The sequence below is a fragment of the Mirounga leonina genome, unplaced genomic scaffold (assembly GCF_011800145.1).
Source record: "Mirounga leonina isolate KUSES-001 unplaced genomic scaffold, KU_Mleo_1.0 Mir_357, whole genome shotgun sequence".
NCBI lineage: Eukaryota > Metazoa > Chordata > Mammalia > Carnivora > Phocidae > Mirounga > Mirounga leonina.
The window spans coordinates 16444247-16467848 of NW_023270702.1; the positions used below are offsets into that span (position 1 = coordinate 16444247).

General features: G+C 38.6%; 1 protein-coding gene, 2 long non-coding RNA genes and 1 other non-coding gene across 4 annotated transcripts in view; 2 read left to right on the forward strand and 2 right to left on the reverse strand.

Annotated features, from left to right (window-relative positions):
• Positions 1 to 2670: 2670 nt before the first annotated feature.
• LOC118027126 lies at positions 2671 to 11272 on the reverse strand. The gene is made up of 2 exons (XR_004683758.1): positions 11107 to 11272; positions 2671 to 4081 (listed from the first exon to the last, which is right to left on the reverse strand). It is a non-coding gene; the product is annotated as an uncharacterized LOC118027126 (long non-coding RNA).
• A 228-nt stretch (positions 11273 to 11500) lies between these two features.
• Positions 11501 to 12659, forward strand: LOC118027124. Its single transcript, XR_004683756.1, has 3 exons — positions 11501 to 11889; positions 12141 to 12185; positions 12413 to 12659. It is a non-coding gene; the product is annotated as an uncharacterized LOC118027124 (long non-coding RNA).
• Positions 11940 to 12070, forward strand: LOC118027152. Its single transcript, XR_004683778.1, has one exon. It is a non-coding gene; the product is annotated as a small nucleolar RNA SNORA24 (small nucleolar RNA).
• A 154-nt stretch (positions 12660 to 12813) lies between the features above and the next one.
• Positions 12814 to 23602, reverse strand: part of PRSS12 (serine protease 12) — a 74820-nt gene continuing 64031 nt past the window's right edge. The window contains exons 12-13 of the mRNA XM_035030333.1: positions 16783 to 17063; positions 12814 to 15034 (exon numbers count right to left, since the gene is read on the reverse strand). Of these exons, the coding sequence (XP_034886224.1) occupies positions 14727 to 15034; positions 16783 to 17063 (589 nt within the window). The 3' untranslated portion in view covers positions 12814 to 14726. The remainder of the gene's footprint in view (positions 15035 to 16782; positions 17064 to 23602) is intronic.

Sequence of the window (23602 nt, forward strand, 5' to 3'; positions counted from 1 at the left end):
ATATGTTATATGTTTCAGGTATACAATATAATGATATACAATTCTATACATTTCTCAGTACTCATCAAGATAAATGTACTCAAAATCCCCTTTATTTATTTCACCCATCCCCCACCAACATCCCTTCTGGCAACCACCAGTTTGTCTTCCCTATTTAAGAGTCTGTTTTTTGGCTTGTCTTTTTTCTTTGTTTACTTGTTTTGTTTCTTAAACTCCACATATCATTGAAATCAAATGGTTTTTGTCTTGCTCTGTCTGACTCATTGCACTTAGTATTATACCCTGTAGACCCACCCATGTTGTTGATAATGGCAAGATTTCGTTCTTTTATGGCTGAGTAACACTCCATTGTATATTTATACCACCTCTTCTTTAACCATTCATCTATTGATGAACACGGGTTGCTTTTCATATTTTAGCTATTGTAAATAATGCTGCAGTAAACAGGGGTGCATATTATCTTTTTGAATTAGTGTTTTTATTTCTTATGGGTTAATGCCCAGTAGTGGAATTACTAGATCATATGGTAATTCCATTTTTAATTTTTTGAGGAACTTCCATACTGTTTTCCACAATGGCTGCACCAATTTGCCTTCCCACCAACAGAGCACAAGGGTTCCTTTTTCTCCACATCTTCACCAACACTTGTTATTTCTTGCATTTTTTATTTTAGCCATTCTGACAGGTGTGAGGTAATGTATCATTGTGACTTTAATTTGCATTTCTCTGATGATTAGTGATGTTGAGTATCTCTTCGTGTGTCTGTTGGCCATCTGCATGTCTTCTTTGGACAAATGTCTATTCAGGTCCTCTGCCCATTTTTTATGGGATTACCTGGGGTTTTTTTTGGCATTGAATTGTATAAATTCTTTACATATTTTGGATATTTACCCCTATTCAGATAGATCATTTGCAAATATCTTTTCCTATTCAGTAGGTTGCCTTTTTGTTTTGTCGGTGGTTTCCTTCACTATGCAAAAGCTTCTTATTTTGGTATGGTCCCAATACTTTAATTTTACTTTTGTTGCCCTTGCCTGAGGAGACATATTTAGAAAAGTGTTTCTATGGTCAAAAGAATTACTGTCTATGTTTTCTTCTAGGAGTTTTATGGTTTCAGCTCTCACATTTAGGTCTTCAATCGATTTTGAATTTATTTTTGTGTATGGTGTAAGAAAGTAGTCTAGTATTCTCAGCACCATTTACTGAAAAGACTGTCTTTTTCCCATTGTACATCTTGCCTCCTTTGTCTAAGATTAATTGACCATAGGGCGCCTGGGTGGCTCAGTTGGTTAAGCGACTGCCTTCGGCTCAGGTCATGATCCTGGAGTCCCGGGATCGAGTCCCGCATCGGGCTCCCTGCTCGGCGGGGAGTCTGCTTCTCCCTCTGACCCTCCTCCCTCTCATGCTCTCTGTCTCTCATTCTGTCTCAAATAAATAAATAAAATCTTTAAAAAAAAAAAAAAAGATTAATTGACCATAAAAGTGTGAGTTTATTTCTGAACTCTGTTCTGTCCTATTAATCTATGTGTCTCTTTTTGTGCCAGTACCATACTGTTTTAATTACTATAGCTTTGTAGTATATCTTAAAATCTGGGATTGTGACAACTCCAGAAAAAAAAAATAATCCACTCTTGATCCCACATCCCTCTCCAGATACTGCCCCGTTTCTTTTCCCTTTTCTAGCATAACTCTGCAAATGGGTTACCCAAATCCATGGTCTCCAATTCTCTTCCCATTCTCTATGGAGTTGTTCTCAACAAGGTCCCAAATGACCTCCATATTGCCAAATCCAATGGTGATTTCTCAACTTCCATCTTACTTATACGATGAACAGTTGATCACTCTATCTTATTTGAAAAACTTTCTTCTTGACTTTCAGGATACCACAATCCAATGGCTCTCCTCCCTACCTCACTTCTCAATATCCTTTGCTGGTTCCTGCTACTTTTCCCAGTAGATAAATGTTTAGAATACACAAGGGCTCAGTCTTTGATCCTATTTTCTATCTACCCTTTAATCCTGTGTTATTAGCATCCAATCTCATGGCTTTAAGTGCCTTCTACACTTTGACAGCTCCCAGCCCAGACCTCTCACCAGATCTCCACACTCATACATTAAATTCCCTACTCCAAAATTCTATTCAGATGTCTAAAAGGTATCTCAAACTTAACATGTACAAAACTGTGCTCCTGAGTATTACTTCCCCAAAACCCATTCCTGAAGTCATCCCCATCTTAGCAAATATTCAAAAAAACCTTTGAGCTATTTTTCTCATATTCTATATCCATTTCTCTTACGATCTATACCAATCATCAAATTCTGTCAACTCTATTATAAAATATATCCAGAACTGAATTTCCTCTACTGGGATCACTCCCTCTCATCACCATTCTCTCATCTGTATCATTGCACTAGCCTAACTGGTTTCCCTGCTCAAACCCTATCCCACTGTGTCTTCTTAATAGAGCTTTGAGAAAAAAATATGTAAATCCTAACATGTAAATGTCCCTCCTTTATTCAAAACTCTCCAAAAGCTACCAAGTTTACTCCAAAAAAACAAACAAAAACTAAAAATCATTTAATGCCTCGTAAGGCCCTAGGAAACCTATAACCTAACTTCACTTGCTAGTTGGTTACCCCACTCCAGTCAGTCTCATTTTTGTTCCTTGAACATGCCATGTAAATGAGTTGTTAATTGCTGAATAACAAACTACGCCTAAATGTACTCACTTAAAACAACATTATCTGGTTTAGCTGGATTCTCTGCTTCAGTGTCTCACAGAACTGCACTGCAATCAACATCTGGGGCTGTAGTTATCTCAAAGCTCAAATGGTTAAAGATCCACTTCCAATCTCACTTGCATGGTTGTTGACAACATTCAGTTCCTCAGGGGCTATTGGTCTGACAGCCTAGGTTCCTTACTGGATGTTGGCCATCTGTTCCTTGCCACATAGGCCTCTCCAATATAGCAGCTTGCTTCATCAGAGCAAGCAATCCAAATTCAAAAAGACAAGGGAAGGAATGGTAGCAAGAAACAAGTCAGTCTTTTATAACATAATCTCAGAAGTGACATCTCATCACTTTGCCACTCAAGGGAAGGGAATTACATAAAAGAGGGAGTAACACAATGTGGCGATCATTGGGAGTCTTATAAAAGGCTGTCTACCACAGCAGGTATGGTGCCACTCAGAAGCACTGGATACTTAGAATATTCTTCTTCCAGGGCACCTGTGGCTCAGTTGGTTGAGTGTCCAAATCCTGGTTTTGGCTCAAGTGGTGATCTTAGGGTGGGTGAGGTTGAGCTCCACATCAGGCTCCATGCTCAGCTCGGAGTCTGCTTGAGATTCTCTCTCTCCCTCTGCCCCTTCCCCCACTCATGCTCTCTCTAAAATAAATAAATCCTCAAATATATATATATATTCTTCTCCCAGGTATCAGCATGTTTTATCCTTCACCTTCTTCAAGTCTTTTTGACCTAATGGCACCTTCTCAAGGAGATCTGTCCTGAATGCTTTTTTAAAAAAATTGTAATTCCTATCCTCACTGAAAACATTTCTCATCCCTTTCTTTGTCTCCATAGCACTTACTGACTCTAAATTTTCATAGAATTTACTTATTGTGGTTGATTTCTATTTTGTTAACTTAGCTAAGCTAGTACTATAGTTCCATTTCCTTGCCTGAATAGTTCCAGGTTAGCATGGGCCACAGGAGACATTTTGCCTAGTAGCTGGAAATGAAACAGCAGGCATATACTTTCATACTTGGAAGGTGAGTTCAGGGCATGAGGCAATGTTACGGATTATGCAAGTTGTCACATAATCTGCTAGCTCATTTTGTCTGCGTGGGGCTGCAGCCAGGTCTGTACTTTCTTCAACTCCTGACAGATCCCGTTTCAACTTCGGTAACTCATGGGTCTGTGACGAAGGACCAGCTCCTCCTGCAGATCACCTCTCTCATCAAAGTTGAACCCTTGGAACCAGGGAGAAATCAATGCAGATTCCACTCCATTCTCATGGATTCCAGTTCATCCTTGCAGTTGCCAGGTTTCCTTGCTTCCTCCACATGACAGCTGTGATTGACCTTACACGAGATATATCAATATTGCTATCAATATCCTAGCAGTTCTGCTCCTCTAACTCTAATATTCTTATTTATGTCTGTTTTGTACCACTAAAATATAAACTCCATGAGTGAGAAACTTTGTCTGTTTTGTTTACTGCTTCCACCCCAACACTAAGATCAGGGCCCAGCATATAGCAGAAAATCATATGGTAGGAACATTAAATATTTACTGATGAACAATTTTCAAAAACAAAGGCACAAAGAATAAATATTAAGGATGGCAAGAAAGGGAAGAAACCAATATTCACTGATATTTTGGAAGAAAGATTCCTGTAAAAAATAATTAAGAACTGAGATGTGGGGATATATAGGTGGCTCAGTCGGTTAAGTGTCTGCCTTAGGCTCAGGGCATGATCCCAGGGTCCTGGGATTGAGTCCTGCATCGGGCTCCTTGCTCAACAAGGAGCCTGCTTCTCCCTCTGCCTGCCGCTCCCCCTGCTTGTGCTCTCTCTCTGACAAACAAAATCTTAAAAAAAAAAAAAAAAAATTTTTTTTTTTAAATGTGTCCTAATGGATGGGTAGGAAAAATGGGAAATATAGGTATAAAGTAGCCTGAACAAAACTAGGAATGAGCATGCTAAGTGTAACATACATTGCAATACGTCCAGAGATTAGAAATTTGACCTGATAATCAGTAGGAAGCTATTACAATTTCTGTAGCAAGTGACTAACCTGAAGAAAATGGTATTTCAGGAAATTTAATCTTTCAAAAATATACTCAGTCGATTGGAAAGGAGGAATTAGAAAAGTAGGAAGATAATTCAGACATATTGTCTTAGGTTAGTCCTAGATTATGACAATAGAGAATAGGAAAGGAAAAGGTAAATCTAAAAACAATTGTCAGAAAGTAATAAAATGGCAACTGCATTAATCACTAGTGCTGTTCACAGATATTTCTGATTCTTATCCTTCTAAGCACATAGGATTCCATTTCCCTATCCTTTTGAAGTTAGGTGTAGCCATGCAACTTGCTTTTGTCCATGTATTATGAGGCAATGTGAAGACTCTCATTTCGGAATGTAAGCCTATAAAAACATGTATGTGATTCTATCTTCCCATCTCCCTTCCTGTTGCCTAGAAACATTACAAATGGCGAAGGCCTCATTAGCCTGAGTCTCTAAAATGGTCAAGAACATGACAAGAAACACCTGTTGTTTTAAGCAACAAAGATTTTAGATTGTTTGTAACTGCAACACAACCTCACCCATTCTTGCTGTGGCAGTTTTAACTTGTGTCAACCAATTTTTATATTCCCCCCTTTAAGGGAGTTTAATTTCTCTCCTTTTTGTGTGAGCTGGAATTAATAACTTACTTCTAACAAGTGATACCATGTTAACTTCTCAGACTAGGTCATAAAATCATTGGTACTTCATCTCTTGGATCACTCACTTTGGGAGAAGCCAGCTGCCATATCATGAGGACACTCCAGCAGCCTAATGGAAATCCACAAGCTGAGGATGAGACCTCCTGCCAACAACTAGTATTAACTTGCCAAGCTTGTAAGCGAGCCACCTTGGAAGAGGATCCTGCAGCCTCAGTCAATATCCTGACTGCAACCTCATGAGATACACTAAGACAGGCTGTTCTTGGATTCCTGATCCACAAAAATTGTGTGAGATAATGCTTATCGTTTTAATCCACAATGCTTAGGCTAATTTGAAACACAGCAATAGATAACTAATACATTAACTGATATAGAAATACACTAAAAATTGTAAATGAAAGGGAGAAATCAAAGCTGACTCCTAGGCTTTGAGTTTTGAATAATTTGGTGATATCGCTGATTATGTTATTCAATTCCATTGGAGTTTTGAGGCAAGGGCCATGTCTACTCAATAAACATTTGACAGAGTCTTGTAGATATTTAACAACTGAACAAAGTGTTCAGAACCAAAAAGAACATTCCAGTAGAAATATGGGAGATTTCTCATCTCCTCTCTTCTAGACACTATAGTTTTATTACAATTTTCTTAGCACTATCGCATTGCTAGTACAAACCAACTACAAGTTTAGGTTCCCTGAGTATCTTAAGATGAGAATATGTTCACAGGCCATTTCCTGATATTTTTCTCCCACTCATTTCAACATTCATCAGAGATGTGCAGTTGTGCTAAATTTTGCTTGTCTGATGATTACTATAGTTCTTATATTAAAACCACAAAAGGAAAAAGGAAATAGAGTAGGGAGAAGCAGCATAGCTGAAGAATGAGTATTCTATAAGGAACTGTTTCATTTAGTGTATCAAATGCAGACTAAAGCACTGTCCTGCCATCATTAAATAAGTTCTAACAACTTACCTTGCATTCTACCTTTAAAATCCTTAAATCAACCTTTATTTACAATAATTTTTTTATTTCTATATATTACCACATAATGTCTACTGAGTATTCTAAGTCTTAAAGATTTGGCTTAAACAGTGGCTAAATTCATTAGGTTTGATCTCAAATGGCCACAAATTTAGAAATATCATCACCTCAGCCACAAATTTCACACTTACAGGATATAGAAACCATTACTAAAGCACAACTTGTCTTAAAACAAAAATAAAAAACTATAAAGTTACGATTGTTTTTATTAAGCTTCATTTTAAAATAGTTTTAGGTTTACAGAAAAGTTGAAAAAATAGTACACAGGAGTATCCCTCATCCAATTTCCCCTATCGTTAACATCCTACAATACCATATACATCTGTCACAACTAAGAAGCCAACACTGGCACATTACTATTAACTAAATTTCACACTCTATTCAGATTTCACTAGTTTTCCATTAATGTCTTTTTTCTGCTTGAGGTTCCCAGCCAGGATACCACATTACATTTAGGCATTATGTGTCATCTCCTCTGGTGTGACCGTTTCAAAGACTTTTCTTGTTTTTCAAGACCATGACAATTTTGAGTACTGATTAGGTAATTTGTAGACCGTCCATCAATTTGATTTTGTCTGATATTTTTTCTCACGGTTTGACTAGGGTTAGGGCTTTGGGGAAGAATAATGCAAAGGAGGTGAAATGTTTTCATCACATCTTATCACAGTATAGGACTTCTCACTCATGTTATTATTGATCACCTGGTCTAGGTAGTGTTTGCTGTATTTCTCCACTGTACAGTTATACTTTCCCCTTCTTGCCTTACCCTACCCTTTGAAAGCAAGTCTCCAAATACAACCCATACTCACCTTGGTGTTGGGGGAGAGAAGGGGAATCAAACTCCACCTCCTGGTGAAAAATAGCTTTTTAAAATAAATATAAAACTTTCTCAATTCCTTAAAACATATATTGATTGCCTCAAAGCAGTCGATAATGCAATTTCATGCTTATTTAATATGAGTCACTCTAATAGGCACTTCAAATAAGAGACACAGTCCTTCACAGGAGTTTATAATAAAGATACCACAAGAAAAATCCAAGTACTATTGTTTGTCAAAAAAGGAAATCAAATTCAGTTCGAGTAATGAAGTTTCACAGAACAAGTGATATTCAAGCAAAGCATTCAAAACTAAATAGTATTCTGACACATGAAAATATATGAAAATTCAACATCCATTTATGATTAAAAACTGAACAAAGTGGGAAGTAGGTATAGAGGGAACATATGTCAACATAGTAAAGGCCATATATGACAAGCCCACAGCTAATATCATATTCAATGGTGAAAAGGTAAAAGCTCTTCCTCTAAGATCAGGAACAAGAAAGGATGCTCACTCTCACCACTTTTATTCAACATAGAATTGGAAGTCCTAGCCAGAGCAATTAGGTTAAGAAAAAAAAATAAAAGGCATCCAAATTGGAAAGGAAAAAGTAAAACTGTCACTAATTGCAGATGACATGATATTACATATAGAAAACCCAATAACTCCACCCCCCCCAAAAAAAAAACCTGTTAGAAGAAATGAATTCAGTAAAGTTGCAGGATACAAAATCACTATATAAAAATCAAGTGTACTTCTATACATTAATAATGAACTATCACAAAGAGAAATTAAGAAAACAATTCCATTTACAATTGCATCAAAAAGAATAAAATAGTTAGAAATAAATTTAATGAAGAAGGTGAAAAACCTGTATACTGAAAACTATAAAACACTGATGAAAGAAATTGAAAATGATATAAGTAAATGGAAAGATATTCTGCACTCATTGATTGGAAGAATACTGTTTAAATGTCCATAATATGCAAAGCAATCTACAGATTCAATACAATCCCTGTCAAAATTCCAATGGCATTTTTCACAGAAATAAAGCAAACAATGCTAAAATTTGCATGGAACTATAAAAGACCCCAAATAGCCAAAGCAATCTTGAGAAAGAAGAATAAAGCTAGAGACATTATGCTCCATGGTTGCTAACTATATTACAAATCTATAGTAATTAAAACAGTAAGATACTGGCATAGAAATAGACACACTGAGGGGCATGTAGGTGGCTCAGCTAGTTAGGCATCCAACTCTTGATTTTGGTTCAGGTATCTCATGATCTCAGGGTTGTGAGATCTAGCACAGCATTGGGCTCCATGCTCAGTTGGGAGTCTGCCTGAGATTCTCTCTCTCCCTCTGTTCCTCCCCCCTCTATAATAAATAAATAAATCTTTAAAAAAAATAAACAAAACGGACACATTGATCAATGGAACAGAATAGAGAGCCCAAAAATAAATCCATGCATATATGGTCAATTAATTTACAACAAAGGAGACAAGAATATACAATGGGAAAGGACAGTCTCTTCAATAAATAGTGCTACAAAAACTTGACAGCCACATGTAAAAGAATGAAACTGAACTATTGTCTTACACCACACACAAATGAACTCAAAATGGATTAAAGACTTGAATGTAAGCTTGAAACCATAAAATTCCTAGGGAAAAACACAGGTGGTAGGCTCCTTGACATTGATCTTGGTGATGATTCCTTGGATCTGACTCTAAAAATAAGCAAGTGGGACTACATCAAACTAAAAAGCTTCTTCAGAGCAAAGGAAATTTTCAACAAAATGAAAAGTCAACCTACCTGATGAGAGAAACTATTTGTAAATCATATATCTAATAATGGGTTAATATCCAAAATACATAAACAACTCATACAACTCAACAGCAAAATACTAAACAACCCAATTAAAAAATGGGCAGGGGATGTAAACAGACTTTTTTTTTTTAATTGAGAGAGAGCGTGCGCAAGTGAGAGAGCACAAGCAGGGGAAGCAGCAGAGGGAGGCGGAGAAGCAAACTCCGTGCTGAGCAGGGAGCCCGATGTGGGGCTCGATCCCAGGACCCCGAAATCATGACCTGAGCAAAAGCAGACCCTTAACCGACTGAGCCACCTAGGAGCCCCTAGACATTTTTCCAATGAAGACATAAAGATGGCCAACAGACACATGAAAAGATCCTCAACATCACTAATAATCAGAGAAATGTAAATCAAAATCACAATGAGATATCATCTCACCCCAATCAGAATGGCTAGTATTAAAAAAAACAAAAAACAAGAAATAACAAGTGTTAGCAAGGATGTGGAGAAAAGAAAACCCTGTTTTCTGTTGATGAGAATGCAAATGCATCCAGCCGCTTGGAAAAGTATGGAGATTCCTCACTATGGAGGTTCCTCAAAAAATTAAAAATAGAATTACATATGATCCAGCAATTCCACTTCTGGGTATTTATCTGAAGAAAACAAAAACACTAAATCAAAAAAGATATATGCATCCCCATGTTGAAGTCCTAACTGCCAATACCTCAGAATAAGACAGTATTTGGAGACAAGATCTTTAAAGTGGCAATTAAGGTTTAATGAGGTCTTTAGCAAGGCCCTCATCTGAAATGACTGTGTTCTTTTAAGAAGAGATTGGGATACAGAAGCTAGAGGGTAAAGGATGTGCAGCTACAGGGAGGAGAGAGCCATCTACAGGCCCCAGAAGGTCTAAAAACAAACCTGTGGACACCTTGATCTCAGAGTTTGTCTCCAGAATTGTGAAAAAATAAATTTCTGTTGTTGAAGCCACCCAATCTGTGGCATTTTGTTAGGACAGCCTTTGCAAAGTAATACAGATGGTTAGAGATTCTAAGTGAAATCTAATTTGGCAAAACTCTCCACTGTGATTTGGTATTTAAACTTTGTTATTGAATAGTATCTTCCGTTCATTAGTGAGATGGAATAAGATGAAGAAAAGGTGAGAGGTGAGCCTCAGAAACTTTAGTTCTTTCAAGTTAAAATTTATTTCCTATAAACTTGTCATTCCGACGCTAACCATAACAGCAATTTTTGCTCTTACTAATTAAGTTATTTCCCCCAGAACAGTATGTAGGGATTTCATGAAGATTGTGTAGATCTCTACTGTGGCACTTTATTCACCAAGCCTCTTGATACCATTTTTCCTGACAGCAACTGCGGCGACATACCTTCCCAAATGGTCCACTACTAAGTAAAAACGTCGCCTCAAACCTCCCTTTTGCTTCATATGAGAGGACAAGGGAAAATAGGAAATAAATGTAATGGCAGTTAGTAAGCGCATGTCTAGGACTAAAAGTCCTAGGACTAAAAGTATTCCTAAACATTTTTAATTCCACTTTACAAGGGGTAGCTCTACTATTTCTTTAATTAAACCCTCGAAGGTACAGCAGGGAGGTTAAGACCCAGGCGCCCACGTTCAAGAGCCAGCGGAGCCCGGCTGCGGCCAGAGAGGGAAAAACAACACCCGTCAGTGCAGCGCGGGCAACGATCAGCAGCACACGTGAATGGGTCTCCCGTATGCTCTTCCGGCTAATGTCCTTTGCTTTTTCTAAACTTGTGTTTACAGAATCTTTCGGCGAGGCTTTCAGTAATGAGTGTAAATACTAAGAGATCAGACCAGAAAAAAAAAAAAAAAAAACTTTTTTAAATGACTGCAGATCACTGACACCTGAGCTTCAGCAACAGCAATTCCAGCGGAAGACATAAGTCCCGGATAGTTCATTAACAGACAAAAAATCAGCTAGCTCCATATATATTAACCTACCTAAAGGTTTAGAAGCGGAGAACTATACAAGTTGGTGTTTCGGTAACTATGGCAACCTCAAAAGTTAACTGCCCTAAAGTAACCAGGAAACAAAACTTCACCTTCCCAGTCGGCCGGACACCACGAGCATCAGGATTCCCTAGTATCGCGAGAACTTTCTGCCTCCCCTGTAGGCGCGTGCGCCGGAATCAAAGGGCTGATGAGCCGCCCCGTCCCCAGGATGGGCGGGGGAGGTGGAGCAAACTCTGGGAGGTGGGAGGGGCCATCGGGAAGGGGTGGAACTGTGGAGGGGCCGTGAAGGGCAGCGCGAAGGAAAAATCGCGTGGGCCCCGCCCCTCGCGGCGCTTCCCCGGAATAGCGTCACCAGCCCTATAAGAGAGCGTGCGCCGAGGGACGCGGCCTTTTACATCCGGGAAGCGTCGGGTTTGGGCTCCGAGGTTAAGTAAGGTACGGTGTCGCGTTTTGTGCGCTAAGGTGGTAATTGGGGCAGAACTTTTTGGCTTAGTTAAAATGCAGGAGTTTCAAGAGACTTGTAGCGGCAGGTCCACGTCCGCTTTGAAGACCTCTTGGTTCGAAAACCTGAGGGGCCCTAGGTGTTCATGAGGTCCCGAGGCGGCCACGTGCAGCCCTGGGTGGCGAGCCTGAAGCCGGGCGCGCACGGGTCGCGGCCCTCCGGCAAAGGTCGCGAAACTGCTGTCGGTGTCAAGTAGCCGTCTTGAGTCTACTCCGCCGCTGTCAAATAGTAACACCGCATCCTGATCCTCCCCCATTTAGATCCGGAAGGTGAGTAGTATCTGTAGTTGTGCATGCTCCTCTGTTCTGGGATTGTGAATCTCCATGTATCTTTGGGACCTGTCAGCTGTGGCAGTCTCCCTTCCTAGCCATGGAAGAGCATATTCTTGTTTATTGGCAAAGCTGTCACCATTTAATTGGTATCAGATTCTGACTTGCACAAGTAACATTCTTCACTTTTGAAAACCTGGAGGGTGCTGGGTTGTTGGGCACACATTTAACTATCGTTCAAATGTTTCCAGGAGGCTGAACTAACTGTTGCGGTGGATGATAGGAAACATGACATGGTAGGTTCCTCTTTATTCGTATTTCGTAGTTAGTGAAACCCTTAGTAGTTCTGAAACCCTGCGTGCTAAGGAACCGGAAGGCCAGAATTGGCCCCTTCTTGCTGTTACTTTGTAATTTGAAAGAGGTTAATAGCTAAATAGAAAGTAACAAATAGTTGGCTAAGATCTCAACACTGATGTAAGTACACAGATCAGAGTTTTATAAAGGTGGTTTTCTTCTCTTGCAGATAATCAAGAAATTAAGGTGATACGGGTGAAGTCCTGTTTGTTTAGAATCCTGTGGTGCACTGCCAAAAGGGGATCTTAAATCTCAACAGCTTGGGTATTGAGTGGCAAATAATGTTCTGGAAACTTAACAGCGTGGTGTTTTCAATATAGGTCTGAATGTTTTAGCCTAACTATGGCGTTTAAGTAGAGAATAAGTGAGCACTTCCTTGCTTGCTGTAATTAAATAAAATGCTTGATTCATCTGGAGAGTCCGTGTTCTCTGACTAAAAAGGAAGTGGAAAGGTATTTGTTACGACAAATAATAAGCAACAGACTACAGCTTCTGGGAAGAGCTGGTATGGAAGTAGTATCAATGATTATTGGTGTAAGGTACTACAGTATTTGGAGGGAAACAGCATTAAAGGCGGGTACCCCTAAGGGACAGCACAGTCATTTCATACCACACAAAAGATTAAGGCTACTATACAGGATGAACAACTATGTACTTTATTCACACAAATGTGCACTGAACACTTGTGTCATTTAAAATTCACACTTAACGCTTAACAAGAAAAGAGCTATAATAAAGACATACTATGAACCAAGTATTCTATTCAAGTTTGAGCAAACTGTATAGGCTGCCTGTTAGCTATCTGTTTTAAAGTGTCCCAACCTCTGGTCTATTAAAATTTCAATATAAATGTTGTTTGCATCTGCACTATAGTCTAATTAGAAAGGTGGCCTGTGCGAAGTTTCAGTAGAGCTAAATTTCTCTCCTGTATTGCACGTTTTTTTCAAGCCCTTGTGCAGGTGTGCACTGTGTAGCTCTGTCATCTCTGTAGATGTAAATGCTTGAAAAGTTTTTCCTTTATCAAAAACCTTGAGCTTTTAGAAAAGTTTTAATGTTATGAGTGATACAGCATTGCAATTTTGTAAAGTAGTAAACTATAAAGCACCTTTATGTTAGCACCAGTTTTTTACAAAGCGCGGGATTTACAAAAAGGACGCAAGTAGATGGAGTAGGGAAAGTAGGGAAGTCCCCTTCATGTGGATTTAGCCTTTGAAGAGGCTTAACTGATCCTAAAGTTCACACTGACCTCTTCACCTGTCTTTATGCATCTATTTCTTGGATATACAAAAACTATTTAAACCACCTAAGGCCTGAGGGGCATGCCTTTTATGTTTGGGCAAAGATTTTGCTTTGCTATCAGGAATGTCCTGAAAGAGTCCATAGTAAGCAGCTGTCCCTTATTGGGTTGAGAAAATAGCCAAAGGGCATAAATGACTAGACAGCAGTAGAGGGGGAAAATAACATTGTCAGTACTGGGGCACCTATTCTGAAGTTCAGATCCCACTGGCTTACCTTGGCCTCTGAGTCTGTTTGACAATTTGAAAGCTAGGGATACTGTAAAATTTTACCAGCCTTTTGTAAATTGTCAGGCACATAGCCACTTAATGCAGTGCCTAGCACATAGCTGGAGTATGAATTAAATCAGTTGGAACAAATAAGATATTTTAGAGCTTTTTTTTTCCCCCCACTACGTAAGCAGAGAAAGCATTTTTAATAATGTCTTTTATTAGCTGGGACAGGATAGTGAAAATCTACATGTTTTAGTCATTATAAGAAAGTTGCAATAGATGGCACTCTTAAGTCACGGTAGAGCAAATGGCATGATGCCAAGGAAAAATTTTATCAAGCCGAAAGTAACTGCTAGAGGATGTTAATAAGGTGGATAAATTAGGTTGTATAACCCAAGAACTTGAAGGCATTCTTTACTATCAGGTATTCCAAATTTCGCTAGGTAACCAGAATGTGTTGCTATAGTGCATGGTACAAAGGCTTTATTCAGGAATGTATTGTGACTGATCCTATTCCAGTCTAGGTTTATAACGGATTCCTTAACCTTTTGGGGCCTTGACTTCCTCACTTGTCAAAGGCTACAGAGAGTCAGTGTGGAAATTTCTCAGCCTTTTGAAGAAAATGTGAGCTTAATTACACAATACCACTTAAGTGCAATAAAGAGTATTGATTCAATTATAGACTCTTAATCCAAAAGAATAAAAACAGGCTTATTGCACAGTTGATATACAGTAATCTCTGGAGAGTGCTGAGAATAAACAATGCTAATCAAGAATAATTAGTACCACACTGAGGTATCTAACAAAGAATGTTCACATCACAAATTTCTCAAGCAGCAATGGTGTACATGATTTAATCACAACACAAAAGCAGAAACATGGCTCTCATCCCCATCAGTTGGCATCTCTGGCTGAGTGCTAATGTAGAGGTTGAAAATTTTCCAACATATTTTCTCTTCAGGTTTCCATGAAGAATTACAATTTGGTGACACTTTTTATCCAAGGTACAAAGGCTGAGACTTTGGTATAGACACCAGGTGAATCCTTGGCTCCACAGCCATGCCCCCAGGAGGTTATCCCATATACAACCCAACTCTCTCCTGCCCGAACACACATGAGTGGCCCTCCGCTGTCTCCCTGGCAGCTGTCAACACGTTTGTGTTCATGTAGATTCCCAGCACAGAGCATTCTTCCTGTAAACCGACCCTTATAACGTTCTTCACAAAACCTCTTGGGAAGTAGGGGGATGGCTGCTTGTTGTAGAGTTCTTGAATAGGCTCGTCCTAGTTGGACCAAATAATCTGAATTAGATGCCAGCTAAAGACCTTACGGAAAACGCTTAACAGTTAAATGAACATAGAATCTTGAAAATAAAAGCCATATTGTGATCTAGTGTAGTTTAAATGAGTGATAAATGGTATAGAAGGACATAAAGTGGCAAGAACTACTCTAAATAGAAGCATGGCATTTCACAAGAATGGAGCAAAACATAACTATATACCAAACAGGCCTAAGTTTGAGCATTTGAGGTTTGTGTACTCTATACTGGCAAGCCACTCACTGATCAGTGGCTAAAATGTATAATTGATAATCTCCACGAGCCTTTTCTTGGATCTAAATTCCACTGTTTTTCTTGCACCCTATTTACTCATTTGGAATAACTCCTAATAAAACTGTGTAAAGTTGACTTTGTCATTTCTGTTAATTTCTGTCTAAAGGAAGGTAAATGAACCTTCCCTCATGAGTTGTAATGGATATAGTTAAGCCTTCTCAGAGACTCTTTTTGCCTCATAGATCCACATAGTGTACAGAGAAGGCATTTACTCTGATCTGATTATTGTATCATCCAGAAAATGTTTTCTTGGTGGTTTATCTCAGGATTGGTCAGTTATATGCCTTTTCAGTATATCTATAGCAGATATTTTGTCTTTATGCAGCTGTGAAATGATGCAAGTATAAAGCCTATATTTTGTGCAGTGTGTGATGAACACAAACATTTACTAAATAAAACATTGTAATTATCACATGTAGAAATACTTATTTGATGCTCTTTTCAAGAGTACAATGATCAGTGTTGATCATTTTTAATGGAGAGCAGTCAACCTCACTTCTTATTCAATAGCCATTTGTGAATCAAGCACCCAGTCTAGGTGAGACCTACATCTTTTTCAAGGACCATCCTGAACAAGCACTAGCTGATGTACACTGATTTAATTCTATAGCAAGGCAATCCAGAAAATTGTTTGCCTGAGAAGACTATAAGATGAACATCTTGCTCTAGCTTGGGAGTTGGGAGGGTGGGATGAACGGGAAAAAGTGGGTTGGATCTCCACTTCATAATGGCTCTCTTTTGTCTGTTCTATTTTTAGGGATTCTCCATAAAATTGAGTTTGATAGTGGCCTTCATTACAGAGAAAGCAAGGCCATCAAACACCAAGGCCCTTTGCTGGTGTAGTTAAATCAGAGTCCTCCGGGAAAGCTTTTAAAAATATAGCCACTCTGACAAAAGTCTTTAAAAGGGCGGTTGGGACACCTGGGTGGCTCAGTCAGTTAAGCTTCTGCCCTCGGCTCAGGTCATGATCCCGGGGTCCTGGGATCAAGCCCACATCAGGCTCCTGCTTCTCCCTTTGTCTGCTCTGTCTGCTGTTCCCCGTGCTTGTGCTTTTTCTGACAAAAATCTTAAAAAAAATTTTTTTTAAATATAGCAGCCAGGCCCAAGTGTTGGAGTAGGGTCTTAAAAATGAAAAATCCGTTCCTCTGTCTCCTTACTAGTCTGTGGAACTGAAAGTACAGGATTCTCTACCCCATTAGGCAATTGAGTTCTGTCAATTTGTGCTAATAACTAACCAACAGTACCCTCAGGATATGAATCCAAATTACATGCATGCATCACACACTTGGCAGAATTTCCAAACAACTAAGCCTGAACCCATTTAAGATTTTCATTCCCATTGTACACCCAAAAGTATTGATAATCCCAGACACAAGAACGTGCCCAGGTCTCACCTGTCCTTTGTATTATCTACATTACCTGTGTCTCCCCATCCTGTTATGTAACAATTGGAGGCGGTTTTCTGTGGCCTCTCTCTACGGAGTGGCAAACAGGCCGGCAAAACGTGGCTGCTAAATCTAACACACTGCTCTTCTGGTCCTTCTAATCGAACCAGGGCGATGTCATAGTCACTGCTGTCAGGTCGATACTCCCGATGAATCACAATCTGCTGAACTCCAATTTCTTCTTCAAATTCTTCTGGCACCAGAGTATGATAATCCCCAACCCGAACAGCATAGTTCCTTGTGCTGTTACCATACCTGAGAGGCAGAGAGCTAGTAAGCTGTTGGAAACAGAACTGTCAGCAGGGAAGGTAAAGAGAGATACTGCAAGCCTTTCTTCCTAATCATTATCCCTTTCTGTAAGTTTACCTTTTCCTATTCTCTGACCCCACCACTCTCGGTTGTTTACTCTAAACCCATTTCATCATTTCACTGCTTAATCCAGATTCCTGTGTAACTGTTTCCTGAGGAGCAAATGTGGAGCACAGGAGGAAAATAACAGCTAATCATTAACCTGTTTTTCCCATAATGACAAAAGATCAAAACAGGAACAAAGAGTATAGAGCAAAATTACTGTCTTGTATTTGCTGTCTTTGTTTTTCTATCATTTCCAAGATGTTAGTTCATCACGAAGCTCATTTAGGGCAGAAGTCAAGCACAACCCACTTTACCCCTTTCCTGTGAAGTGAATGCAAACCAAAACTATATTTGCAGGGCAACACACATTCATTATATTCTCTCATCTCTTAAATCTGTCCAGACATCATCCCAGTGAGACCTGATTTAAAACTGCAGTCTACCCTTTGTCCTTCATTCCCCAGCACTCCCAATATCCTTAATCTCTCTTCTATAACACCACTTTCTAACAGACCATCTACATTTATAGCTCTCTGTCTCTGCTTAAACAAGAGGCATCCAAGGACAGGGATCTTTTTTTTTTTTAATTGCTAATGTATTCTTAGAGGATTTAGATAATTATCAAAACGCATAGAGAAAACTTTTAAGACACAGGTATTAAGAATAAAGATATTCATGGATTTTTTTTAATTTTATTATGTTATGTTAGTCACCATACATTACATCATTAGTTTTTGAGGTAGTGTTCCATGATTATTGTTTGCATTATAACACCCAGTGCTCCATTCAGTACATGCCCTCTTTATACCCATCACCGGGCTAACCCATCCCGCCCCCAGAACCCTCAGTTTGTTTCTCAGAGTCCATAGTGTCTCATGGCTCGTCTCCTCTTCCGATTTCCCTCCTTCATTTTTCTGTTCCTACTATCTTCTTTTTATTTTATTTTTTTTAACATATAATGTATTTGTTTCAGAGGTACAGGTCTGTGATTCAACAGTCTTAAACAGTTCACAGCGCTCACCATAGCACATACCCTCCCCAATGTCTATCACCCAGCCACCCCATCCCTCCCACCCTCCACCACTCCAGCAACCCTCAGTTTGTTTCCTGAGATTACGATGTGGATGGAACTAGAGGGTATTATGCTAAGCAAAGTAAGTCAATCAGAGAAAGACATGATCTCACTGATATGAGGAATTCTTAATCTCAGGACAGGGATCTTTATGTTCACTGATGAATCTTAAAAACCTGTAACAGTGATGCCCTGTTAAGTAGAAATGCAGCCTGTTTGTTGATTGAGTGAATGAATGGATATTTTTAATGCGTCTTTTTCCCTTAAACTGTTCAATTTAAGTAGAAACAATATTTACTGGATTGATAGTTCTCAGCTTGTTTTTTCAACCAACATACCGTGATTGTGGTGCATCCGCCTAAAGCAGTTTCCCAACCTCGGCACTGTTGACATATGGAACCAGATAAATCTTTGTTGTAAGAGAGAAGCTGTTCTGTGCATTGTAGGATGTTTAGAAGCATCCTTGGTCTCTCTTCACAAGGTGGCCAGTAAAGCACATGCATACACCCCTCAATTGTGGCAACCAAAAATGTCTCCAGACATTCCCTATGTCCCCTCTGGTGCAAACTGGCCACAGTTGAGAACTACTGACATAGAATACATGATCCACCCCACTTCCTGGTTACTTCCTCTTTCTTACTTAAGATTATATAGCACCTCGCTTATTTAACCCCTACCACTGCTTAAAACATTCTTAATGACTTAATTTCCAAAACGCCCTTTTAGTTCCATAACTTCTCACCTGCAGTGAGCCTAGTCTCCATCTCAGCCACCTACTCCCATCGTGAGTCCCAGACCTGGTATTCACCAAATACTATAAACTTCTGAAGTCTTGATTTCAAGCATCTCCTACTTTCCACCTCTGTACAGTTTTACAGCTCTAGACTCCAACCCCATTAAATCCTGTGACCCCACTAGTTTTTTTTTCATTGCAATCTCATTCTGCTTATGACTTCCCTTTTTACCAGGCTTGGATTCCACAATCACTCTTTTGCAAAAACTCAGTTCTTCATTCTTTTTATCTGCCAAAATTCCAACTATGATTTCATCAACTCAGCACCTACTTTGTGCTAGCATCTGACTGTGAGATAGGAAAACATACATGTTACAGCGCTTGCCTTAATTCTTTTTATGAAAACTTGGAAGTATTAGGCTGGATACAAGACCTGTGCTTGAATGTGAATTTAGAGAAGTCAGTATTCAAACCTTGGAATTTTCTAGTGACTGCCTACTTAAATACAACCTCCCATTTCCTCCTGTAAAATTACTGGAAGCTCTAAGTTGCTCAAACACTGGATACCCCTATATAGGGCTTGCAGTATATAAAGTAATTTTCTTAACTCTGTTAGCTCAAAAAACTGAACAATACAACAAAGATGATTTATCTTATTCAGCCACCTATTGTTGATCTATAATACTAATAATTTCCTGTGATTCCTTGATTCTCCATTTCCAACCTAAGTCATCACAGATCTTCAAAATTCAGAAGGCTTTTTATACATTGTTCGCAGAGAATATACTCTTGTGGATTCCACTTCAAAATTTAAATAAAGTTTGGTATTATTTCACATCCTGAAACAGTAAAAATACTCATGGAGAAAAATCAAATTTAAATACTTCGCACTTCTACTTTCTGTGCACTGATATACTATATTATAAAAATTCAGTAGGCCTAATTAATGTATTCAGGTTTTGAAGTAAAACCTCAAGTGATGTAACACCTTTCTGAGAAGAAGAATTGCCAAGGGACACCTGGGTGGCCCAGTCGATTAAGCCTCTGTCTGACTCTTGGTTTTGGCTCATGTCGTGATCTCAAGGTCATGAGATTGAGGCCTGAGTGGGACTCCGCGATCAAGGTGGAGTCTGCGTGAGATTCTCTCTCCCCCTCCCTCTGCCCCTCCTGCTTTGCTCTCCCCATGTATGCTCTCTCTCTCTCAAATCTTAAAAAAATAAAAAAAATTGCCGAATACATCCTTGAAAGTGCTGCTGAAATGTTTCATATATCTTTAGAATGGAGTTGAAGAAATTATCTGGAGCTCCACTGTCAAGTACTGTAGCCAGTAGCTGCATGTGGATATTGGAGTACTAGAAATGTGGTTAGTCTGAACTGAAATGTGCTAAAAGTATAAAATATACAATGTATTTTGAATACTTAGTATGAAAAAGAATACTAAATATATTGTCTTCATAGATAATAAGTATCCCAATTTTTATATTTTATATTCCCAATTTTATATTTATATTTTATATAATAATCCCAATTATTATATTTATTATATAAATAAATATATATTTATATTCTATATTTATATATTTTTTATATTTATATATTATATTATAAAATATAAATATTTTATATTTTATATATATAAATTATATTTATATTTTATAATATATATATTGGGATATATATGTTTATATATCCCAATTTTATATTTTATATTTATATATAAATATATTTATATTTATATCCCAAATTTTATATAAATATATATTTATATTTTATATTTATAATATATATTTATATTATAAAATATATTTTATATTTATATTTTATATAAATATATTTGTATTATATAAATATATATTTATATAATATTTTTGATATACCAAGTTAAATAAAATATAATTAAAATTAATTCAACCTGTTTGGTTTTTTTTTATTTAAATATTTGAGAGAGAGAGAGAGTGCGCATGAGCAGGAGGAGAGGGAGAGTCTCTGAACCAAACTCCCCACTGAGCATGGAGCTGGATTTGGGGCTCAATCTCACGACCCTAAGATCATGACCTGAGCCATAATCAAGAGTCAGATGCTCAACCAACTGAGCCACCCAGGTGCCCCCGACCTGTTTGGCTTTTTTATCTTTTAATGTGGCTACTAGAAAATTTAAAGTCACATTTGTGGCTCACATTGTATTTCTGCTACACAGCACTGCTCTAGAGAAATAGTTTGGCATAAACTAGGCATCCTGTTATTACTATATCTCTTTTTTTTTTTAAGATTTTTATTTATTTGACAGAGAGACAGCGAGAGAGGGAACACAAGCAGGGAGAGTGGGAGAGGGAGAGGCAGGCTTCCCGCTGAGCAGGGAGCCCGAGTCCCAGGACCCTGGGACCATGACCCAAGCTGAAGGCAGCCGCTTAACAGACTGAGCCACTCAGGCACCCCTTATTATCTCTGTAATGCAGTCTCTTACATTGCTTATAATTTTTAAGCCCGAATTATGAGACATTCCCTTCATATGTGAACTTTTTATATCCTTTCAGATAATTACATTACTGTTGACCTAAAAAAAAAGTCATTGCAACAATATTTTCCACTCTTTGAAAGAGAGCTGCAATGCTTTGCTAAAATAATCCTTGTATCTAAACTAGCCATATAAATACATTCTACATTATCTGAAAATTGGGTCTTCAGCCAGTAAACAAAGAAACAAGACATTACTGCAACAAGGAAATTTTGTTTTAAAATACCCCAGTGTTAAAGTCTTGAGCAATCTTGTCTTAATGTGTCACTTCATGCCTGACTTCTGCAATAGTCTGTCCGATAGCCTTGCTGCTTCGAATTTTAACTTTTTCAGTCCCTTCTTCACACTGCAGCCAGAGTGAGGTTTCTATCTGACAATATAACTACTCTTCTGTATACCCTTCAAGGGGTCTCCATTATCTACACAATAAAGTTCAAAATGCCTTACTTGATATGCAAATTAATCCAGGAATAGCCCTTGCCCATCTGATACCAGCCTGTTCTCCATGCCCCTGTCCTTTTAGTTGCTTGAAGAGGTGTCTCATACACCTGTCTTTATTCAGACTATTTGTGCTGTCATCACCCCCGCCATCCCAAAATGGCAAAAACTGGTTTTATCACTCAAGTCTCAAGTCAAAAACCTCCCAGGAAGCTCTTCCTGCCCTGCCCGAAAACTGGCCAATCCTGTCTTCGAACACTCCCAGTCGCACTGTCCTCGCGTTCATAACAGTTTCTAAGACTAAGTTAAGATGTCAGGTCCTCCCAGTTAAAGGCTCCGTAAATGTAAGGACCGTGCCATGCTCATTCTTGTTTCCTCAGCACTAGGCAAAGTGCTTGGCACAGAGAAGTCTTAATCAATGTGTGTTAAACAACTTGTTCTCAAAGACATCCACATCTACATATGTACACTGTCATCCCTAACTTAAATCAGAGTCAGCTTCTCACCAGTTCTTAGAACACCATCACTAAAGTTTCTAGTACTTTTTGAGAGGGAGGGCAAGAGAGTGCACACATTCGGGGGAAGGGCAGATGAGAGAAAGAGAGCGAATGAGAATGAGAATATCTTAAGCAGACTGTGCAGAGTGCAGAGCCCATCACAGAGCTGGATCTCACGACCCCAAGTTAATGACCTGAGCTGAAATCAAGAGTCAGACACTCAACAACTGAGCCACTGAGGCACCCCTCTATTGCATTTTTTAAAATCTCCCAAATACTCAGGTCATGATCCTGGAGTCCCGGGATCGAGTCCCGCATCGGGCTCCCTGCTCGGCAGGGAGTCTGCTTCTCCCTCTGACCCTCCTCCCTCTCATGCTCTCTGTCTCTCATTCTCTCTGTCTCAAATAAATAAATAAAATCTTTAAAAAAAAAAAAAATCTCCCAAATATCTAATATTCTTGTTAATGCTTGCTGTTTACCAGAATCACCTGTACCACTTTTAAAAATATAAATGTCCAGGTCACACAGTCTCTGAGAATATTAATAGGGCTGATGTAGGACCATAGGTGATTCAAATTCACAGTCAAGCTTGAGAACCACTACACCAAAGACTTAAAGGCACAGTGGTAACTCCTACCCCTGCATGTCTGGACTCTCTCACCAGGTGAAGTGAGCATCATACGAGATTACATAAAGGTATCAACAAAACGCAAAACCCATACATGTTACATGCATATACTATGTTCTCGAATCAAGTAGATTTCAGCCAATAGTTTTGAATATACTCCAAATTTAGTATGCTCACCAATCAGCAGTTGATATTAAACTGAAAACAAAAATATTTACCTGAGAAGAAGAGAAAAAGCATCATTCTTGTCAAAATGAATCTATTAGTACCTATACTTTTAAACTTGTCCTAATTTAAGGAAATGGGCCAGCTAAACCTAACCAGTGATTCCCACACTCCTTTCACTCCAATTATTCTTAGAAATAATCACATGCTTGGAATTTGAAGAGCATCCAACACAAGACTGGATTAGTTAGCTAACCAAATATTTGTCTTCTACTGTCACCTCTCTCAGTGGGTGTGATTATATACTTCAGGGATAACACTTTGGCTGAGGTTCCCAATATGATTGTGGACTTTGAAAACATTTACTATAGTTGTAGACTTGTTAAGAAAAC